This window comes from Podarcis raffonei, chromosome 4 (assembly GCF_027172205.1).
Source record: "Podarcis raffonei isolate rPodRaf1 chromosome 4, rPodRaf1.pri, whole genome shotgun sequence".
Lineage (NCBI taxonomy): Eukaryota > Metazoa > Chordata > Lepidosauria > Squamata > Lacertidae > Podarcis > Podarcis raffonei.
The window spans coordinates 7,057,738-7,079,323 of NC_070605.1; the positions used below are offsets into that span (position 1 = coordinate 7,057,738).

A 21,586-nucleotide genomic window follows, 5' to 3' on the forward strand; every position below is an offset into this window, starting at 1 on the left:
GCGGAGTATCCTGTTAGAAATGGGGACTGCAGGCAGCAAAGGTACCCCCTTACAGTGTTTCCTGGACAATTGGAAGGCAGCCACGAAGGATGATGATTGGGGCTTTAAGTTGAAGAAGGAGCGCCTCAGGACATTATGTGAGGTAGATTGGCCCACCCAGGGAACAGGATGGCCATCGTAAGGGACGTTTGACCTGCAACTGATAAACCCCCTGTGGCGGAACATAATTAAAATCCATCCAGACCAAATCCCATACATTTCCACTTGGAAGAGAAATGTAGAGAACAACCCGCCCTGGCTAAGAAATTGCCGGACATCCATTGGGCGAGGTGCCCGACTATGTGCAGTAAAAGAAAAACCAAAGCCCCCTGTCCTCCAGGATCCTGAAGAAGAAGAAGGAGGGATATTGAGGCCTCCACCCCCGTATGCCCCACCGATGGCACCCCCAGCGCAACCAGCTCCGGCCCCGCAGGGACGTATACCACAAGCTGCGGGAGGGGCGCCAGGGGGGGGAAGCCCAGAGGAACACAAGGATTCGAAGGATGAGGACGAGGAAGAGAGTGATGAACAATTTAAAAGGAGGCTCGAGGAACGTATTAAGAAAGGGAATAGATGGTCGAAGCGGGATGATGAGAAGTTAATGAGAGATGTTGAACCATGGCGGAATGAAGCGGATGTGTCGCTACACTTGCTGGCAGCAGCAACGGCAGGGCAAATGAAGCAGCAGAGAGCCTTGTTAAATGCATGGGAAGTGGCAAAGATGCATGAGGCAAAAGTAGCAAAGCTAGCCCCTCTACGCCGAATTTACGACCCACCGGGACCCCCGGGGCCAAACGGGGAGCAAGCACCGCGGACATATACCGTCCAACATGTCCCTTTTACCAGTTCCGATGTGTGCAACTGGCGCAACCAAAATCCCACTTTCGAGGAGAATCCAGCAAAGATTATTAAGCTATTTGAGGGGATTTTTAAGACGTACAATCCCACTTATGATGACGTCCAGTACCTCCTGGACTCGCTCCTAACTACAGAAGAAACCAGGAGGGTCCATGCGGAGGCGAGGAAACATTTAAGGGAAAATGGGGTAGGGGATGACAACATGGATCAGACATATCCATCCACCACCCCAAATTGGAACTACCAGGAGGTGGGAGGTCAAAATGCCCTGAATACCTATCGCCAACATGTTTTGACTGGGATGAGGAGAGCCTCCCGAAAACCCACCAACTTGATGAAGGTCAGGGAGGTAATGCAGGGGAATGATGAGGCTCCAGGAGCATACCTAGAGCGCCTGAAGGAGGCTTACCGCCAATATACCCCAGTGGACCCAGATGATGTTGCTAACGCCCCTATTATAAAGGCAGCTTTTGTAGCACAGGCGGCCAGCGATATTCGCCGAAAAGTCCAAAAGCACGACGGGTTCATGGGGCACCCCCTAGAATGGATGTTAGAAATAGCACAGAACACCTATAACCAGAGAGAGGAGGAAGCTCAGAAGAAGAAGGAAAAATACCAAGCCAAGAAGTTGATGGCGCTCCAGGCAGGAACCCCAACAAAAGGAGGCACCCAGGGAGGAGGGCGAGCCCGACTAGGTCGAAACCAGTGCGCCATTTGCAAGCAGGATGGGCACTGGAAGCGGGAATGCCCCCAAGCAAACTCTAAAGGAAGGGGCCAAGGAAGAGGGAACTCAATGAACCCCGCAGCTGAGCCTTGGGTACCCGGGAGAGGAAGAGGTCGAGGGCAGGGACGCCCTTGGCAGTCGCCTACCCCAAGAGGACCCGCAGGAGCCATGAGTCTCCAAGAGGACCAGTATTAGGACAGACCGGGCCCAACTGACTTAGGTTCCCATGAGCCCACGGTCAAAATGAAAACTGGGAACCGAACCTTTTCTTTCCTGATTGACACGGGAGCTGCCCACTCAGTATTACCCACAGCTATATCCAAACCAACCCAACAAGCAATCACCATTGTAGGGGCCACGGGCGAAGCTCAAAAAGCACCATTCCTGCAACCGGTCACATGCAAACTGGGAGGACACACAGTCCAGCACAAGTTTCTTTACATCCCCGAGTGCCCCATTCCACTGTTGGGTCGAGACATGTTAGCCAAATTACAAGCTCAGATTGCCTTTTCCCCCAATGGGAAGATTGTCATGAACACTGGTCCTGTGGGAGAACTATCCCTAGAAGTCCCCTTGAGGGAACACTGGAGGTTAATGATGGTAAAAGAAGAGGAGGGCCAGATCCCAGAAGTAATTTTGCAAGGAACAAACCCCTGCGTGTGGGCTGAAGGCAATCCTCCAGGAATGGCAAGGAACATCCCCCCTATTATCGTGAAACCCAAACCCTTCGCAAACCCCGTGGCAGTAAACCAATACCCCATCCCACGAGTAGCTGCAGAAGGAGTATGGGTCCATTTAGAGCGGTTACTCCGTCATGGCATTTTAAGGCAGTGCCAATCTCAATGGAATACTCCACTTTTGCCAGTAAAGAAGGAAGATGGCGGGTACCGTCCTGTCCAAGACCTTCGATTAGTCAACCAGGCCGTGGAGACCCTCCACCCGAATGTGCCAAACCCATACACTCTGCTCAGCCTTATACCACCCACTGCACAGTATTTTACTGTACTGGACTTGAAAGATGCGTTCTTTTGCTGCCGCCTAGCGGAAGAAAGCCAGCCCTTGTTTGCCTTTCAATGGACAGATCCGGGAACTGGCACCAAAGTACAGTATACTTGGACCAGGCTTCCCCAAGGTTTCAAGAACTCACCCACCCTTTTTGGAGTAGCCTTGGCATCAGATTTAGCAAACTTCCCTACCAACCCCACCAGAGTTTTGTTGCAGTACGTAGATGACCTTTTATTGGCCTCTTCTGACGAGAACACGTGTCTAAAAGCCACAACGGAGCTGTTAAATCACTTGTCAGAGGCCGGATACCGTGTCTCAAAGAAAAAGGCCCAAATCTGCCAGCCTACCGTTAAGTATTTGGGGTTTGATATATCCCACCAGCAACGCAAGTTAAGGGATGAAAGAAAGCAGGCCATACTCCAAATACCTGAACCTAAGAACCGCCGGGAACTCCGCGGATTTTTGGGATCTGCAGGGTTTTGCAGAATATGGATACCTAATTATAGTAGCATTGCTCGGCCCTTGCATGAATCCACAAGAGGAACGGAGAAAGACCCATTTGTATGGGGACCTGAGCAACAGCAGGCCTTCCAGGATCTTAAAGCTGCATTGCAGCAGGCCCCAGCACTCGGCATCCCCAACCCTGAGAAGCCTTTCACCTTGTATACAGATGAGGATCAGGGGATAGCCAAGGGAGTGTTGTGTCAAAGACTGGGAAGCTGGCAGCAGCCTGTCGCATATTTATCAGAGCGACTGACCCCAACTGAGCAGGGATTGCCCCCTTGCATGAGGGCAGTAGTAGCCGTGGCTACCCTGTTGGAAAAGGCAGACAAGTTCACATTTGGACAAGACACCACTTGTGTGACACCCCATGCGGTCCCAGCTCTGCTTGATATGAAAGGCACTTATTTTCTGTCTCAAGCAAAAATGAGGAAGTGTCAGGTACTGCTATTGAATCCACGCTTAAAGTTCCAAGTTACTGCAGCTCTCAACCCAGCAACCTTACTACCGGTTGGAGAAGGTGAAGAGCCGGCCCACGATTGTGTGGAAGTCATGGATGAAGTGTACTCTAGCAGACCTGACTTGAAGGACAAGGCCAACCCTCACTGGTCCACCTGGTTTGTGGATGGAAGTAGTTTTGTGGAAAATGGCCAGCGAAAAGCAGGATACGCCGTAGTAGCCCTAGAAGACCAGGTCATTGAGGCGAAGCCCCTTCCTCCTGGTACCTCAGCGCAACTCGCAGAAATAACAGCACTCACTAGGGCCTTGTGCCTAGCAGAGGGGAAAAAGATCAACATATATACGGACTCCAAGTACGCCTTTCTGACTTTGCATGCCCATGGGGCGCTGTGGAAAGAGAGAGGACTACTTACCTCCAAGGGAAGTCTGGTAGCACACCCCCAAGCGCTTTTAGACCTTTTGGATGCTGTCTGGAAGCCAGAAGCGGTGGCAGTTGTACATTGTTATGGGCACAAGACTGGACCGGGCGAAGAAGCCAGAGGCAACCGATTGGCAGACAAGGTAGCGAAAGAGGCAGCCCGAGAATCACCTCCAGCACCGTTTATTGGAGCCCTGGTCCCTGAAGCACTTCTGGACACTGCAGCAAAGCCCCGTTATTCTGATGCGGAGAAAGCTTCAGCTAAAGAGGAAGGATTGCAGGCTTCCACAGAAGGCTGGTATCTCACCCCTGATGACCGGATATGGGTACCAACTTCCCTGTCTCGTCAGATTGTCCAGCGGTATCATGAGTCCACCCACACAGGGCCGGACGCCACCACTCAACACTTAGGGAAGTGCTTCTATATATCTAATCTCTATCAATTAGCTGCCCAGGTATCCAGAGGGTGCATTTTGTGCCAGAAGAATAACCCAAGGACAGGACCTTTGGTCCCCCCAGGAATCCAACACACCGGGAGTGCCCCTATGGAAGATCTTGTGGTGGACTTTACAGAACTACCCCGATGTGGACTTTACCGCTACATGTTAGTGGCAGTGTGCACCTATACTGGATGGGTTGAGGCATGGCCCACCAAATCCGAGCGGTCTAGCGAGGTGACCCGATGCCTCTTGAAAGAAATTATACCCCGTTATGGCCTACCCAGGTCCATCGGATCTGATAATGGGCCAGCATTTGTTCATTCAGTGTTGCAAGAACTGGCAAAAGTTCTACAAATCAACTGGAAACTACACACCGCCTATAGGCCTCAGAGTTCTGGGAAAGTAGAAAGGATGAACAGGACACTGAAGAACCAGTTGTCCAAACTCACTCAGGAGACTGGCTCTAATTGGGTGTCCATGTTGCCCCTGGCCTTGTTAAGGGTCAGGAGCCTACCTCAGAAGCGTACCCATTTGTCACCTTTTGAGGTGATGTTTGGAAGGCCAGTCCCTTACGTCAGGATGATAACGCCAAGCGCGAGCAGAGATGTCCAGTTAGAAAACTATGTACAATCACTCTCCCGAGTTCTCTCTTCTCTCAATAGGTGGACCCAGGCTCGCACGCCTTGTGTTTTAACCGAGCCCCTGCATCAGTTTGAGCCAGGCGACGAGGTGTGGATCAAGGACTGGGCCCAGGCACCCCTGCAACCGTGCTGGAAAGGCCCGCATACTGTGCTGATATCCACCCCCACCGCTGTTAAGGTCGCTGGCATCACCCCGTGGGTCCATCACACCCGTGTTAAGAAGGTTCTGCCTAGTTGGACAGCTACACCGAATCCTGACGATCCTCTGAAGCTGACCATCTCCAGAAAGGCACCGGACGACCGCCCTGCTGATACCACTCCGGACGCTGGTATCTCAACGCACGGCTGAAGAAGTGGATGGGAGGGGCGCCCGCGGGCAGCGTCCCCAACGCACCTGTATTGGAAACCAAACCCCCAGAGAACATCTTGCCCCATGCAAGAGCAAGGTGTTGTATAGCTGTAGTTTGGAGCGGGAATTCCCCTGTGGAGATTTTGTCTCCCTTTTCAAGTAAGGTACGGGTGGCAATCTTCTCTTGCGGGTGTGTGGCTTGTTATTTTCCCTCCCCGCTTCTCCAACCTAGAGAGTCTCTTCCCCCAGATCATTTCAGCCACGTACACCCTCCTGGGATTTCTGGTCACTACTGTTACAGTTTGGGGCCCAATTCTTAAAATATTTTCCGCAATGTTTGACTTGTGGAGCCAGTGGGAATGGTGGATAGGAGGGCTCCTTCTCACCCTGGTCATTTGGATGTTTGTCTATTTCTGTTGGCATGAACGCCACCGGTTTTGTGGGAGGAAAAGGTCAGCACCTATTCCCTTAACCCTCCTGTTATTGGCCCTGCTTGGGATGGGTCTAGGAGATGATACACCTATCCGGAAGACCGGACGGTCAGAGCCCTACCATCAAATTTGGAAAAACAATACATATATTGAGGATATGAACAGTTTTGCATCTACCCTCAATCTCTCTGAGTGCTGGGTATGTATGCACATTCCACCACAGTCCAGCAGACCTGGCTTGCTATTACATGGGCTCCCGATAAATGCTTCCTATTATATTAACAATACCTACCCAGACAAGCAAACAAGGTCGCCCTCTGTATTTCTTTCTCTAACAGAGCAGGCACCACTTTGCTTTGTGTTTACTTCTAACTCTGGTCCCTTTTTAGGTAAATACCCGTTTTGTAACCGCACCTACAACTATGTTAATATCACAGCAGCCTGGAACCATTCAGCCCCTTGCACTATGGCACCCCGTGAGATGCAGGCCCTATGTAATGACTATGAGGCCGCCTTCAGAGGGTCATATTTCAGCGGATGGTTCACTTGGATGAAGAGGAGCAAAAGGTCTATGCTCCTGCTCCAACCTGATTTGTGGCTATTTTGTGGCACTAGGGCCTACAAAGGGGTCCCTGTTACCTTCTCTGGGACCTGCACCTTGGGAGTAGTTGTACCCCTGGTATATAAAGTGAACAAACTCCCAGCGGTCCGCTTACGCAACAAAAGAGAAGTGCAGTCACCTATTACCCGCTATGTCGAGACTGCCGTCTCCAGAGGCATTTTACCTTCAATTGGTGCCGCCATGAACTACCGTGATTTGCACAGGCTAGCAGATTGGACTACGGCCCTGTTTAATTCCACTATTAAATCTTTGAGACTCATCAATAAGGAACTATCTGACCTGAGAGAATTATCTCTCCAGAATCGCTTTGCTTTGGATATAATTCTTGCGTCTAAGGGAGGGGTTTGTGCACTAATTCATTCGCATTGCTGCATGTACGTTTCTGACCAGTCAGTAAACATTTCTGCAACCATTGACCAGATGGAACAGATGGTGGCTCAAAATCCCATGGAACCCACTGATACTGGTACTGGGGATCCCTGGCGATGGTTGTACTCCTGGTTGCCTGATGGCAGCTGGCTTCGTCATGTTATGGTTTTAATTGCTGGACCTGTTTTAATCTTATTGCTTCTTTGCTTTTGTACCCCCTGCTTGCTACAATGTTTGCAACAAATGGTACACCGCTTTACATCTCAGCTCCTTGGACCTAAGGTGATTGCTTTCATGCGAGGGTATCATGGTTTGCCTATGGATGCGCCAAATGGCGATCCAGAAGAAGAGGAGGGATTGTAGGGAGCTGATTACATGTAGAGCTTTTTGCTTATAGTGCCTACTTATATTACTAATAGAGTGTATACTTATATTGCTATGACAATGCTAACTTTGCAATTTGAAGGGAAAGTTTTTGCTCTCCCTAGACTGAGGAGGAGAAGCTTCGAGACGCTTCGAGAAGCACTTCTCTTGCCCTAATTACCCATATAAGGAAATAAGGTCATGGCCTAACTGCCGAACTGTGGAGGATGCACCTGCATGGCCCCCTCCTGTTGTCACACCACATCATGCCACCTCTGAGCACGAGGCACCCATGCCCCTCTGCACCAATCTGACAGAAGGCCACGAGGCACCCATGCACCCCTTGAACCAATCAGGAACAGACACACAAGCTGATCACGAGCCATATGCAACAATGTATGGGGAACCAGGGTGGGGTAAAAGTATAAATGTTATTGCCTGAAGCTATGTGACGCAGCCAGTTTTCAGAAGTTATTCTGCTGGTTGCCTGCTGCAGTATTATTCAATAAATCTCTTTTCTTCGAACCTTCGTTTCCCTGGAACCTTTGTTACTCTCCGCGACCTGGGGTTGGCGGGCCTGCTGGATCCCAAGGTGAAAAGGGGGTTCAGCCTTCAATGTTACACTAGCAATGGGAGAATGAAATACTGACAGTTTGACCCCCAATTTGGTCCACAGCCAAAGTTGGCAAACCTCATGGTCCAGGAGTGCCAGGGACTCTGTGGTGAGGGCAGTGGGGGCCGCTTTGACCCAGACTGGCCCCTGACTCTGAGGCATCTTTCCTCCCGCAGGACCTCCGATGTTACGCCCTCTGTGACAATGGGGAAGAGCGGAAACTAGCGGCCAACAGCATCTCTACTCAGCTGGCCTTTGCCCAAAGGTTCCCCCATCTCAGAGCAAGTAGCTCTCCCTCATGGATTCAGTCCTTTCATCACTTCCATCTCCCCAAGAGGCTTCCAAGGCTACTCATCCTCTGCAGTTGAGAACAGACCTAACTGAAAAGAACAGCTTCCTCTTCTGGTGACACCAGAAAATTCTAGAATACACTAACCCTTTCCATAGCATTATGGATGCACGATTCCCACAGACAAGTTATTTGGCAAGACAAGGGCCTTCGCTGGCCATAGAGTGTCCTCCTCAGCATCCCCAAAGAAGGAGCTGGGTTGCAAGAGATGCAGCTAATGGGGGAGGCCTGTCCTCCCCCCTCCCATCTCACCTGACTGCTAGGTAGGAAAGCAAGACCCAGAGAGAGTTTTGGGAAACCCCAAAACCAGCTTGCTCTGTGCTGGAGCCAAAGCTGCGACTAATAGAGAAGCAAGATCTGTTTGGGTGTTGATGCTGTGAGCCCCTCCGTCCTACACGCAGGTTGTGTATACGAGTAAATAAAACTAGATATCATAAAGACTACACAGTCTCCACTGATTTTCGTTCCAAGGAAACTGAATCTGGGGAAGCGCCTGGGACCCCTGGAATCTCACCGCTCAGACTGGGGTAGTTTGCAAATACACACACACACAATAATTTGTGCCTGTGTTCCTAATAGATAACTAAGTGTGAAGAGCATGTCATGTGCTTTAGCAACAGCCCTCCTGGAAATAAGGAAATGCAACCCCCATTGCTGGTCGACTCAAAAAAGCAACAAGGGAATCTGCTCTGGTGTCCCATGAGGTCTGTGCGGCCCTTAAGTAAGAGGAGCCACTTTTAATAACTGAATTAAAGAAATTTTAACATAATCAAACATTCAAATTACATTTTGCAATTTCAATTAACACCCCCCCTCCGTGTCTTTCTCCAACTTCCCTTACTGGTTTATAACACCTCTGTTTCTTTTGCTTATAAATTTGTATTCCTTATATATTAAAATGAAGATTATAACATTTGTGTCTTCTTCTCATTTTTACCTCATAATTGTATTTTCTGTTTGTATTTGTCCACTGTAATTGTATCACTCAAATCCTGCCAGTGAGTTCGTTTCTATGCATTGTTTCTGTATATACATCTTAAAAGGTTCCCAATCCTTTTTAAAGTCATTATTGTCCTTATCTTTAAGTCTCTCAGTTAGCTTCGCCATTTCAGCGTATTCCATCAACGTTTCTTGCCAGTGTTCTTTCGCTGGTATTTCGTCACTTTTCCATCTTTGAGCTAGTAAAATTCTGGCCGCTGTTGTCACATACATGAATGGATTTCTCTTATTTTTTTAGTAAATCATGCCCTAAAATACCTAATAAAAACACTTCTGATCTTTTAACAAAGATTATCTTAAACATTTTTTTTCATTTCATTATAGATCATCTCCCAATAGGTAGAGCCAGGTGGGCCCAGGTCCAGGTGAGGGGGGGGTTGCCATGGTGACAAGGACCACAGACTTGCAGGTGGCCATTTTGGGTTAGCAGTGAGGTGAGTGGAGGAGAGAGCAGTTGGTGGCAGTTGACGGAGGACAAGGCGAGGCAATCAGTGGGTTCTTATTTTCTCTGTTTCTTATTTCGCTTCTTATTTCATTTATTACTTCTTTATTTTTTCTTCTTGAAGATGTGCCAGAGGCTTTTGTCATCCAGCAATGGTGAGTATTGGAGGAAACAAGAGTAGGGAGAGCATAGCTGTCAACGTTTCCCGTTTTTTAAAGGGAAATTCCCTTATTCCGAATAGGATCCTCGCAAGGAAAAGGAAAAGTTGACAGCTATGAGGGAGAGAATCCCAAAGACCTGCTCCCCGCTGCGAGGAACTGACAGCCTGACTTTTGCTGGAGCCAGAGCAAGATTTCTTTTTTTCTTTTTTCTTTTTAAAATAAATTTATTAACCGGCCAATCGCATCAAATCAAATCACATCACATAAATTCCAAATTACAGAGCCGAATTTTTTTTTAAAGTTTTGTTGGGGGGGTCCCATACTTCCAGATCCGAGGAGGGATTCAGATCTAATCATTCCTTCTGCATTAATGTCCAAATCAGTCCAAATAAGTCCAAATAGATGTTCAAATAGTCCAAACATATATTCATATCTTGCTGTTTCCACATCACTCTTAATCAAATATTTTCTCTTTGTCCTTTATGGTCTCTTCTGATGGTCTCCTTAAGCCGATAAACACCGATAATACTCCTGCGTAGATTTCCCGTCGCCTCCATTCCAGTTAGTTCCCATAAATTATCACCTTCGGAGATAAGATGACTTTTTCCCCTCGTAAATTTATAGCTCTGTCGTACTTAAAGCCTCTTAGAAGGGTCTCTCCAACAATGCAAACACACTCTCAGGCTTTTTCCTCCGACAGAGCCTCCCAATATGGCGTCGACAGGCATTTCCGACCTCGTCAGCCCAAAGCTCCTAAACATTCCACAGTCCTATAAAAACATGCCTTGGTTCGAAAGTTTATCTCCACACAGCCTTAGATTCACAGCTTAAGTCCTTAAAACCTCATTTCTGGCTTTTAACTTTTGAAGGGAGGGGATCCTTATGGTTTCACTTAGTAAGAAATAAAAAAATGTTTTTCCCTCTCCCCCATCAGTCATTTGCCATACCGTATCTTGACGTATCTTCTCATAATTTAAAACTTGCTTTTCCAGAGACCTCTTCTGTTGCAGTCTTCACTCATTCCTCCTCATTTCATGAAGTATGTGCATTTCCTTCGTTGCCAAATTGTTTCCTTTGAAGTTTGCAGCTAGGACTTCCGGGTTGGCGCCATCGTCTAATGGCGGATTCCCTCCGAGCTCCGGAGGGAATCTGCTCAACAGGGGTCGGGTTCTGCCACGGCGGCAATGCGGGGACCCTTAGAAACCACAGGCGCTGAAGCCTGTGGACCTGGTGACTCGGCGGGCACCATTTGCGCCCCCCCGACCCGTAAAGGAGCCTTTTTAAAGGCTCTGGAACGGGGGACGGAGAGCGGCGTGGTGCTGAGAGTTCGACTGCTTCCCCTGCTGAGTGAAGCCGCATGCCATGGACGGAGAGCGCTAACTTCTTCCTTTGAACATTTGGATCAAAAGTAACGACCCGTGAGTAACACGGTAATTGGACTTAAAAGGGAAATTTATTTCTGGGAATTCGGCACGATCGGGCAAGGTGTTTAAAAGGAAGTCTGCCTACCCGCCTTGTAAACATCGTAAAGCAAGGATTTTATTACTAAGGTTGTGAGAATACCTTTCTTTTTGTGGAAAAAAGCAATTAACTTTATATTGGGCCAATTTAAGTGACTGTGCTGGAGGATAAGAGCTAACATTGAGAACGGAATTCACCCCTCCCCCAAAACCCAGGAGCGATCGGGGAGAGAGCCTGCGGAAGAGGTATATAGATTTTGACAGCTGTCAAATTAGCTGTCAAAGTTGGGGGGGAAAGGAGAACTTTGCTTCTGCTGTCTTTGCTGGTTACAATTGATACAATTTGGTAACAAATTGTTAAAAATAAGGAAGAAAAGGTTAACTTGTCTTTTGGGTGGCAATTGGAAGACATTAAGTAACTAGAATCCCTCTAGAGGGGGTTCAGGACATTACAAAAATGGCTGTAAGTGGAAAAATACTGGCTGAATTGGAAAAGACCTTCTTTCTCCTGGGAAAACTACAGGAGCAGACAAATGTTTTGACTGTGAATGTAATAACAATGAAGGGAACGGTAAATAAAGTTGCTGAGCCTGGAAAGGATATGATTCAAGTTCCTGCAGATGAACAGGGAAGTGTTGTTGTTGATCCAAAAATCCTTACAGCCAAACAGGAGAAGGAATCTGAGTCATTTGAGGTGCCGTTTAAAGAGGGACATGAGAAAGAAGGAGGCGCTGTGATGCTGCAGACGACTAAAGAGAGCCAGAGGCCTGTTAAGTTGGACATAAAGGAAAATAAGAACATGATGATGAAAATTTGGTTGGAAGTGAAGAATGGAAATTGGAGAGATCTCCTCTTATGGGGATCTGAAGACATATGGAATACAAATTTGGCTAATGTAGAATTTGGAGCTTTTGGGACATTTGGACTTATGAGAAGTAAGAAACAAGATTTTGGCTCCATTGTTAAATATGGAGGTCTGGCTGGAAGAAATATGGACCTTATTGGAACAGAGCTTCTTCGAGATTCGGAATTTAAAATAAAGGACTATCAAAAAAACCGGCAGAGAGAAATTGAGAGAGGGTTAAGTGCCTCGGATGTGAGATCGCCAGGCTGATTTCGGATGGACTGATGGACTTTGGTTGGGGATCGAAACCGGGGAAGGGGGTGGTAGGGCTTCGGGAATCCAAAGGGTGTACAAATATATTCTGTTTTAATTAAGTTGGTTTTGCCACTAACATAAAAATGGGGATTTGGGGGAAGGGACTTGGGGCCGACCTTAGTAAAAGTTTGTTAAGAATAAGTGTTGGTGTATAAAGAATGAGGTTTCTAAGTTAAAATAAGTTAATTAAATTGATGGGGGGAATTTAGGAAAAGTATTTTAAGAATAAGTTTCGAAATATAAAGACTGAGGTTTAGAAGTTAAAATTGATTAAGTAAATTGAATTAGAGGAAACAAGGTAAAGTGTGGGGACAAAAATTGCTGAGCTAAAAATTGGAATTGGAATACAAGAAGGGCAGGTGTGGGGAAGTCAAGGAAATTGGGCATGGAATGTAATGTAAACTTTTTCAATTGTTTTTTCTCTTTTTTTTTTCTTTCTTCTTCTTTTTCTTTTCTGTTTTTCTTTTATATTTTTTGGAAAATTTTAATAAACATAATTTTTAAAAAAAGAAGTTGTTTGCAGCTAGTGGCGCAAATCAGAGACAGCGTCCAGGAGTGCCGAGATCCCACAGGAGGGTTTTGCCTAATGCCCCCATCCCCCTCAAAAATTTGGGGGTGGTATCGGCACAGCAGGCCCCACTCATCATCCTGAGTGGGTTTTGGGAGGCTAATTACCCCCAAAATAGCCTCCAAATTACCTCCTGTGGGTCGGAGAGATGTTATTGTCAGCCATCTTCCTATGCGATTTCTTGCTCCAGGTGATGCAGAGCTGCCAGGCAGCTGCCCTGAGAGGCCTCCATGCCCTTCAGGTGTCCAAGCACCGGACAGCAGAGGCTGTTCTGGGGAGGGACCCCCATGGGGAGTTGGGGGAGGGAGGGGCTTTGGGGAAGAGGTTGTCCGTCTGCCGGCGAGGAGGACCCTACTGGCCTAGGTTCACGTATCTTGTTTGAAAGGGGAATCATTGTAGGGACTTCCTGTGAAATTCTGGGACAGGAATGCGGTTCCTACAATGGAGGCATGTGCAACACTAGTACACTGTGGAAAAGTAGTAGGCTCCAATTTGGACTTTATGAACATATTTGGAACAGAAACTAGCAGACACTTGGACTTTATGAATGAACTGATTTATTGCACTTTATGTGTTGTTTATGTGCAAGATAAACATTTGATATTGTGATAAGAATATATAGAAGAGTATTGTTTATGTGAATCCACAGCCGGTTACGTCTTGTGTTTGTCGAATGTATTTCATGTAACGCAAGGTTTGATGTTGTTTTGCAAATTCCTAGAATGGAATCTTGGAAGTTGGACATCCCTGCTATAATGCATAGGTAAAGGTAAAGGGACCCCTGACCATTAGGTCCAGTCATGGCTGACTCTGGGGTTGCGGTGCTCATCTCGCTTTATTGGCCGAGGGAGCCGGCGTACAGCTTCCGGGTCATGTGGCCAGCATGACTAAGCCGTTTCTGGCGAACCAGAGCAGCGCACAGAAACGGAAGGCGAAGGGGTAGATTACAGAGACCAAATTCCCAAGGGCATAAAACCTCTTCAGTCAGTTTAAAATCCACTTTCCCAGTTTGATGTCCTAAGACATATATCTCATTCAGCCCACATTTTACCAGCTTCCTCACATAAATCTCAGAGGACTTTGTCAAAAGCCTCACTGAAATCAAGATGCACAATTTCCACAGCAGTCCCCTGATCAACAAAGTAATATTTTGAGCCCGTACTTCAATTTCCCAGCAGCTCCCCTTGCCCCGGAGAACACTTCTAGCATTCCATCTCCTCTACCTGTGGCATTGTTCAGCAGTGGGGAAAGTGACCTCTTCACACTGGATGTCCATTTGGTATGGCCCTTTCCAGGTTTTTTCCTGCCCCTTGTGTTTGTCTTTCATTTCTTCTCCTCTGTGTGTTGCCAGTAGAAGCCGCAATTCTTTGGGTACTCTAGGTGGCGCAGAAAGCACCTAGAAGCTCCCTAGAGGTTGAAGTGCCGATCAAACTTCAGTTTTGCGCTCTATAAATTCCAATTAGCAGTACTGGGGGTGGTTCACATTCAGGGGCAGCGCTTTTGTCCAGCAGAGGGTGTCACAGGGCCAGCCTACTTTCCCTTTAAAGCAAACTTGGGTCTCCAGCTGTTCTTGGATTACAACTCCCATCACCCCTAGCTAGCAGGACCAATGGGGAGTGATGATGGGAACTGTAGTCCGGGAGCTGCTGGGGACCCAAGTTTGGCCCACAAAGATGGGACCTGTCCACAGGGTCCCTGGACGTTTGACGGTCTATTGATCCCTGTGCCACCACTGTGATCATTTCCCCGTTGCCACCAACCCATTTCTCTCGGGTACACACTGAGTCCAGACAGTTGTTAACATTAAACCAAATAAACAAGTTTATTTTATAAGCATTAACAAGTGTCAGGGGCTCAGGAGCAGAAGCACAGGGGAGAGAGCAAATAGAGAGCGAAGGAGAGGAATCCGAGGGGAGCGTAGGGGAGTATGACAGTGACCCGAGAGATTCCATGAGCTTCTCCAGCGAATCAGAAGATTCCCAGAAGGGGGCGCCTATGGTAAGGGCAAGGGGGGTCCCAGGGGGGACGCACCAGAAGCAAGGGGCCAGCGGGGACTCCCAAGGGAGCAGCGGAGGATCAGGACCAGCTCCCCCACCGGAGCGCAGTGGGGGGGAAGAGTCACATGACTCAGGACCAGCATCTCCTCCAGGGGGGAGAGAAGATGAGTCAGGGCTGACCACGCCCCCATCGGAAAGTGGGGAAACGGAGGGGAGGTCAGGTCCAGCTAGCTTCCCCGAAGGAGGGAGCAGTGACACAAGTGTAACGGTCAGAAGGAAAGTGGGAGGCTGCGCGCGCGCGCCAAGTTCAAATGTGCAGGAGCGCGGGACAGCAGAAAACCCGGATTGGGAGCCAGGTCCTAAAGCCCGAAGGAGGGAGGGGGAAGAGTCAGGGGACTCAGCGTCAGAAGAGTCTAGGAAGGGTGAGACCCCGACGAGCAAGCGGACCCAGAGGAGGAAGGAACAGAGGAAGAGGTGGAGTAAGGCTAGAGTCTTAAACTGGTGTCAGGGGGGAGGAGATTCAGACGGAGCTTCGGCGGTCTAAGGTTACAGACGTAGCGTTGCACGCTGCGCGTGTGGAAGTGAAACTGAACTTCAATAAAGACTTTTATACTAAAGAACGAAGCAGCGTTGGTCTTCTGTGAGCTGGGACCTCGGGCAGCGCTGACAACAAGTTTATGGTTTCAGATAATTTTTCTTGTCAGTTTCTTAACCTTAGTTTCTTTACCGGCCTATACCTTCCTAATACCTTCTAACTGATTATCCCAACTATTTAACTGACTCCTCTTAACAGATTCTCTCACTCTCTCATATCACACTAGCCCAACCCACAGACTTATGCTCCCTCCTTCTCTAACTCCAGACTCACCTCTTAACAACTCTAACTCCTCCCCCTTGGGTTCCTATTGGTTAATCATTTTATACTTAGTTAACCCTTTCCTTATGACCCAGAATGATGTCACACGCCTAGGAGGGCAAACCCCACAGGCCTCCTTAAATATTTTATGGGGGGGGGGATACGCCTAGGTCTTTAAGCATTGGCTCCTATTCCTATACCTACAGGTCTCAGGATAGTTACAACATACAAACACAAAACACCACATGTTAAAAAGGCATTAGATGTCAATCAGCCAAATGCCAGGTAATAGAATCATAGAATCATAGAGTTGGAAGAGACCACAAGGGTCATCGAGTCCAACCCCCTGCCAAGCAGGAAACACGATCAGAGCACTCCTGACATATGGTTGTCAAGCCTCTGCTTAAAGACCTCCAAAGAAGGAGACTCCACCACACTCCTTGGCAGCAAATTCCACTGTCAAACAGCTCTTACTGTCAGGAAGTTCTTCCTAATGTTTAGGTGGAATCTTCTTTCCTGCAGTTTGGATCCATTGCTCCGTGTCCGCTTCTCTGGAGCAGCAGAAAACAACCTTTCTCCCTCCTCTATGTGACATCCTTTTATATATTTGAACATGGCTATCATATCACCCCTTAACCTCCTCTTCTCCAGGCTAAACATGCCCAGCTCCCTTAGCCGTTCCTCATAAGGCACCGTTTCCAGGCCTTTGACCATTTTGGTTGCCCTCCTCTGGACACGTTCCAGTTTGTCAGTGTCCTTCTTGAACTGTGGTGCCCAGAACTGGACACAGTACTCCAGGTGAGGTCTGACCAGAGCAGAATACAGTGGCACTATTACTTCCTTTGATCTAGATGCTATACTCCTATTGATGCAGCCCAGAATTGCATTGGCTTTTTTAGCTGCCGCGTCACACTGTTGGCTCATGTCAAGTTTGTGGTCAACCAAGACTCCTAGATCCTTTTCACATGTACTGCTCTCAAGCCAGGTGCCACCCATCTTGTAATTGTGCCTCTCTCTTTTTTTTCTTTTTTTTTTCAGTAGAGTTCGGTAATTTTATTTTTTATTTTTTTTATTTTTTATAATAAATTTTATTAGTTTTCATCCAATTATACATATTATCCCGAATACAACAAATTATGACTGTTTTGGACTTCCTTCAGCGTCTCTGACAATCATCCATATTTATACCTTTAATACACATTAACTTCTTTCGTATTGCCAATATTCCCCCTTAGTCCTATTATTTCTAATAAACAATACTTTTTTTTTTTTTACAGTGCCTCTTGAAATCCCACTAGCGTTGTATTAACACCACATGTATTTTTCAGATAGTCCACAAATTTTTCCCAGTCCTCGATGAACTTTTGATCTTTATTATATCTAATTTTCCCAGTTAGTTTGTCCAGTTCTGCATAGTCTGGTTTCTCTTCAGATTGTAATTGTGCCTCTCATATTTTTTTTTGCCCAAGTGCAATACTTTACATTTCTCCCTGTTAAAATTCATCTTGTTTGTTTTGGCCCAGTTCTCTAATCTGTCAAGGTCGTTTTGAAGTGTGATCCTGTCCTCTGGGGTGTTAGCCACCCCTCCCAGTTTGGTGTCATCTGCAAATTTGATCAGGATGCCCTTGAGTCCATCATCCAAGTCGTTGATAAAGATGTTGAATAAGACTGGGCCCAAGACAGAACCCTGTGGCACCCCACTAGTCACTCTTCTCCTTCTTGGCTCCTAAAGCTGTATAATGGTTTTCCCAACGTTTGTATGGATTCTTTTATGGGAAGTGAGTGTGTCCTTCTTACTGAAGCTCTTTTCACATTCTACACACTGATAGGGTTTCTCCCCTGTATGAATTCTTTGATGGCGAGTGAGTTGGTCCTTCTTACTGAAGCTCTTTCCACATTCCACACACTGATAGGGTTTCTCCCCTGTATGAACTCTTTGATGGCAAGTGAGTTGGTCCTTCTTCCTGAAGCTCTTTCCACATTCCACACACTGATAGGGTTTCTCCCCTGTATGAACTCTGTGATGGGAAGTGAGACTCTGGCTGTGACTGAAGCTCTTTCCACATTCCACACACCGATAGGGTTTCTCCCCTGTATGAATTCTTTGATGGCAAGTGAGTTGGTCCTTCTTCCTGAAGCTCTTTCCACATTCCACACACTGATAGGGTTTCTCCCCTGTATGAACTCTTTGATGGGAAGTGAGATCGGAGCTCTTCCTGAAGCTCTTTCCACATTCCACACACTGATAGGGTTTCTCCCCTGTATGAATTCTTTGATGGGCAGTGAGATGGGAGCTCTGACTGAACCATTTTCCACATTCCACACACTGATAGGGTTTCTCCCCTGTATGAATTCTTTGATGGGCAGTGAGATGGGAGCTCTGACTGAACCATTTTCCACATTCCACACACTGATAGGGTTTCTCCCCTGTATGAATTCTTTGATGGAAAGCGAGACTCTGGCTGTGACTAAAGCTCTTTCCACATTCCATGCACTGATAGCGTTTCTCCCCTGTATGAATTCTTTTATGGGAAGTGAGAGCGGAGCTCTGATTGAAGCTCTTTCCACATTCCACACATTCATAGGGTTTCTCCCCTGTATGAATTCTGTGATGGGAAGTGAGATGGGAGCTGTGACTGAAGCTCTTTCCACATTCAAAGCACTGAAAGGGTTTCTCCCCTGTATGAATTATTTGATGGCAAGTGAGAGAGGAGCTATGCCTGAAGCTCTTTCCACATTCCACGCACTGATAGGGTTTCTCCCCTGTATGAATTCTTTGATGAAATGTGAGAGTGTCCTTCTTCCTGAAGCTCTTTCCACATTCCACACACTGATAGGGTTTCTCCCCTGTATGAACTCTGTGATGGGAAGTGAGACTCTGGCTGTGACTGAAGCTCTTTCCACATTCCACACACCGATAGGGTTTCTCCCCTGTATGAATTCTTTGATGGCAAGTGAGTTGGTCCTTCTTCCTGAAGCTCTTTCCACATTCCACACACTGATAGGGTTTCTCCCCTGTATGAACTCTTTGATGGGAAGTGAGATCGGAGCTCTTCCTGAAGCTCTTTCCACATTCCACACACTGATAGGGTTTCTCCCCTGTATGAATTCTTCGATGGGAAGTGAGATTGGAGCTCTTCCTGAAGCTCTTTCCACATTCCACACATTCATGAGGTTTCTCCCCTGTATGAATTCTGTGATGGGAAGTGAGATGGGAGCTGTGACTGAAGCTCTTTCCACATTCAAAGCACTGAAAGGGTTTCTCCCCTGTATGAATTATTTGATGGCAAGTGAGAGAGGAGCTATGCCTGAAGCTCTTTCCACATTCCATGCACTGATAGGGTTTCTCCCCTGTATGAATTCTTTGATGAAATGTGAGTGTGTCCTTCTTCCTGAAGCTCTTTCCACATTCCACACACTGATAGGGTTTCTCCCCTGTATGAATTCTTTGATGGGAAGTGAGACTGAAGCTGTGAATGAAGCTCTTTCCACATTCCACACACTGATAGGGTTTCTCCCCTGTATGCGTTCTTTGATGGGAAGTGAGATGGGAGCTCTGACTGAAACTCTTTCCACATTCTACACACTGATAGGGTTTCTCCCGTGTATGAATTCGCTTGTGGGAAGTGAGACTGAAGCTGTGACTGAAGCTCTTTCCACATTCTACACACTGGTAGGGTTTCTCCCCTGTATGAATTCTTTGATGAAATGTGAGAATGTCCTTCCTCCTGAAGCTCTTTCCACATTCCACACACTGATAGGGTTTCTCCCCTGTATGAATTCTTTGATGGGAAGTAAGACTTTCCTTCTTACTGAAGCTCTTTCCACATTCCACACACTGATAGGGTTTCTTTCCAATGAGATTTTGTTGATGGGAAGTGGAATGGGAGCTCTGACTGCAGCTTTCTTCACACTCTAAATTTTTACGTGGCTTCTCCTCTCTGGGGATTTTATCTTGGTCACCTTTGTTCTCGATTTCCGATTCATTACAATCTGCAATGGAGACAAAAAGGGGTTAGATACTCATGAACAAATGGAGAAGAACTGAAGGGAGCTCGGGGGTGTGTGTTCATTACCTGTGTTGTTTGTCATTAACTGAAGGGAGCTCGGGGGGGGTGTTCATTACCTGTGTTGTTTGTCATTAACCAACATATTTATTATGAGATTCTGATGTGTTGTTGAATGTTGCTTTGTTTGATATACAGTAGTGGTCAAAATTGCAGAAGCCTTTTGGAGAAAAGTGCATTTCAGAGGTTTGATGGCTCAAAACTCTGCTTCTTTTGGAGTAGTATCATAAAACAATGTATCAATGGAAAGATAATTTTATCAAGAATGCAATTCAACAAAGTTTGTTTAATTATCCATATTCTATGAACCATTATAGCCAAATAACCAGAAAAAGGAAGCACAACTTGCTTAGGTTTTTTCAGTGTGCTACGTGATTGCTAACAAGTTGGTTGGTTTTCTGTCTTCTTTCATTTAGTGAGGTTGAAAAACATAATAAAATTATAGAAATGGCACAAAGAGTTGACTGGTCACCCAGAATGCGATGTAAAATTGTACTATTAAGTGAACAGGGCTACAGTTATGAAGAAATTAGAAGAAAGATTGGGGAAAACTTAAGCAAACCTGGCATTTCTATATTTTGGAAGAGCTATAAGGAGACTCAGTGACCATAAAATCATACCGTTAAAGGTAGGAAAAGGTGCACAAAGGCAAGTGACGATCGAAGAATGGAGAGACTGTCCCTACATGAGAGAAGAATATCATCTGTGTGTATACAAGATTACATGGCTTAATGCAATGTGAAGTTGAGTGCAAGGACTGGTCTAAATGAAAAAGCCATTGTTATCTCTCAAGCAAAGCTTGAAAAGATTAAAGAAGAAGAAGAGGAGGAGGAGGAGTTTGGATTTGATATCCCACCTTTCACTCCCCTTCAGGAGTCTCAAAGCGGCTAACAATCTCCTTTCCCAGGTGGAAAAATCAAAATTGGAAACAGAACTGTTAGAGCCCAAAACTAAGATTTTGTCAAGGATGTATAACTTGCTGTTGAAATGGAATACTCAGGATGAAACGGTGAAATCTGCTATGATTAAGTGGGCACAAGATGTTGGACATAATATTATGTTTGCTGACTGGGAACAGTTATGGACCACAGGTATGAAGTTTACGGCATGCAATGCCTTAAGAGAGAATATTATGAAAATGATATACAGGTGGTACATGACCCCAGTCAAGCTGGCAAAAATTTATCACTTGCCCGATAACAAATGTTGGAAATGTAAAGAAACAGAAGGTACATTCTTTCACCTTTGGTGGACGTGCCCAAGGATTAAGGCTTTCTGGGAGATGATATATAATGAATTGAAAAAGGTATTTAAATATACCTTCTCGAAGAAACCAGAGGCCTTTCTTCTGGGCATTGTCGGCCAACAGGTGCTAAAGAAGGACAGAACTTTTTTTATGTATGCCACAACAGCAGCAAGAATACTTATCGCAAAGTATTGGAAGACACAAGACCTACCCACCCTGGAAGAATGGCAGCTCAAGGTGATAGACCATATGGAATTGGCAGAAATGACCGGCAGAATCTGAGACCAGGGAGAAGAGTCGGTGGAAGAAGATTGGAAGAAATTTAAAGATTATTTACAGAAATATTGCAAAATTAATGAATGTTAGAATGATGTTGGATTGAAAGTTATGTGGTTTTTAGTTATAATACTATAAGGAGTATGAAAAAATGGACTATTAATAAGTAAAAAT

At 46.4% G+C, this 21,586-nt stretch overlaps 1 protein-coding gene across 11 annotated transcripts in view; it reads right to left on the reverse strand.

Moving 5' to 3' along the window:
- The window catches only part of LOC128412207 (zinc finger protein 420-like), a 378,482-nt gene that overhangs the window by 73,658 nt on the left and 283,238 nt on the right, over positions 1–21,586 (reverse strand). For 9 of the 11 annotated variants that reach the window (XM_053385067.1, XM_053385065.1, XM_053385069.1 and 6 more), the window contains one exon: positions 17,577–19,631. In XM_053385067.1, coding sequence (XP_053241042.1) covers positions 17,577–19,631 — 2,055 coding nt within the window. Of the gene's footprint in view, positions 1–17,545; positions 19,817–21,586 lie in introns of those variants that run through there. The other 2 variants (XM_053385071.1, XM_053385061.1) reach the window with 2 other exon arrangements.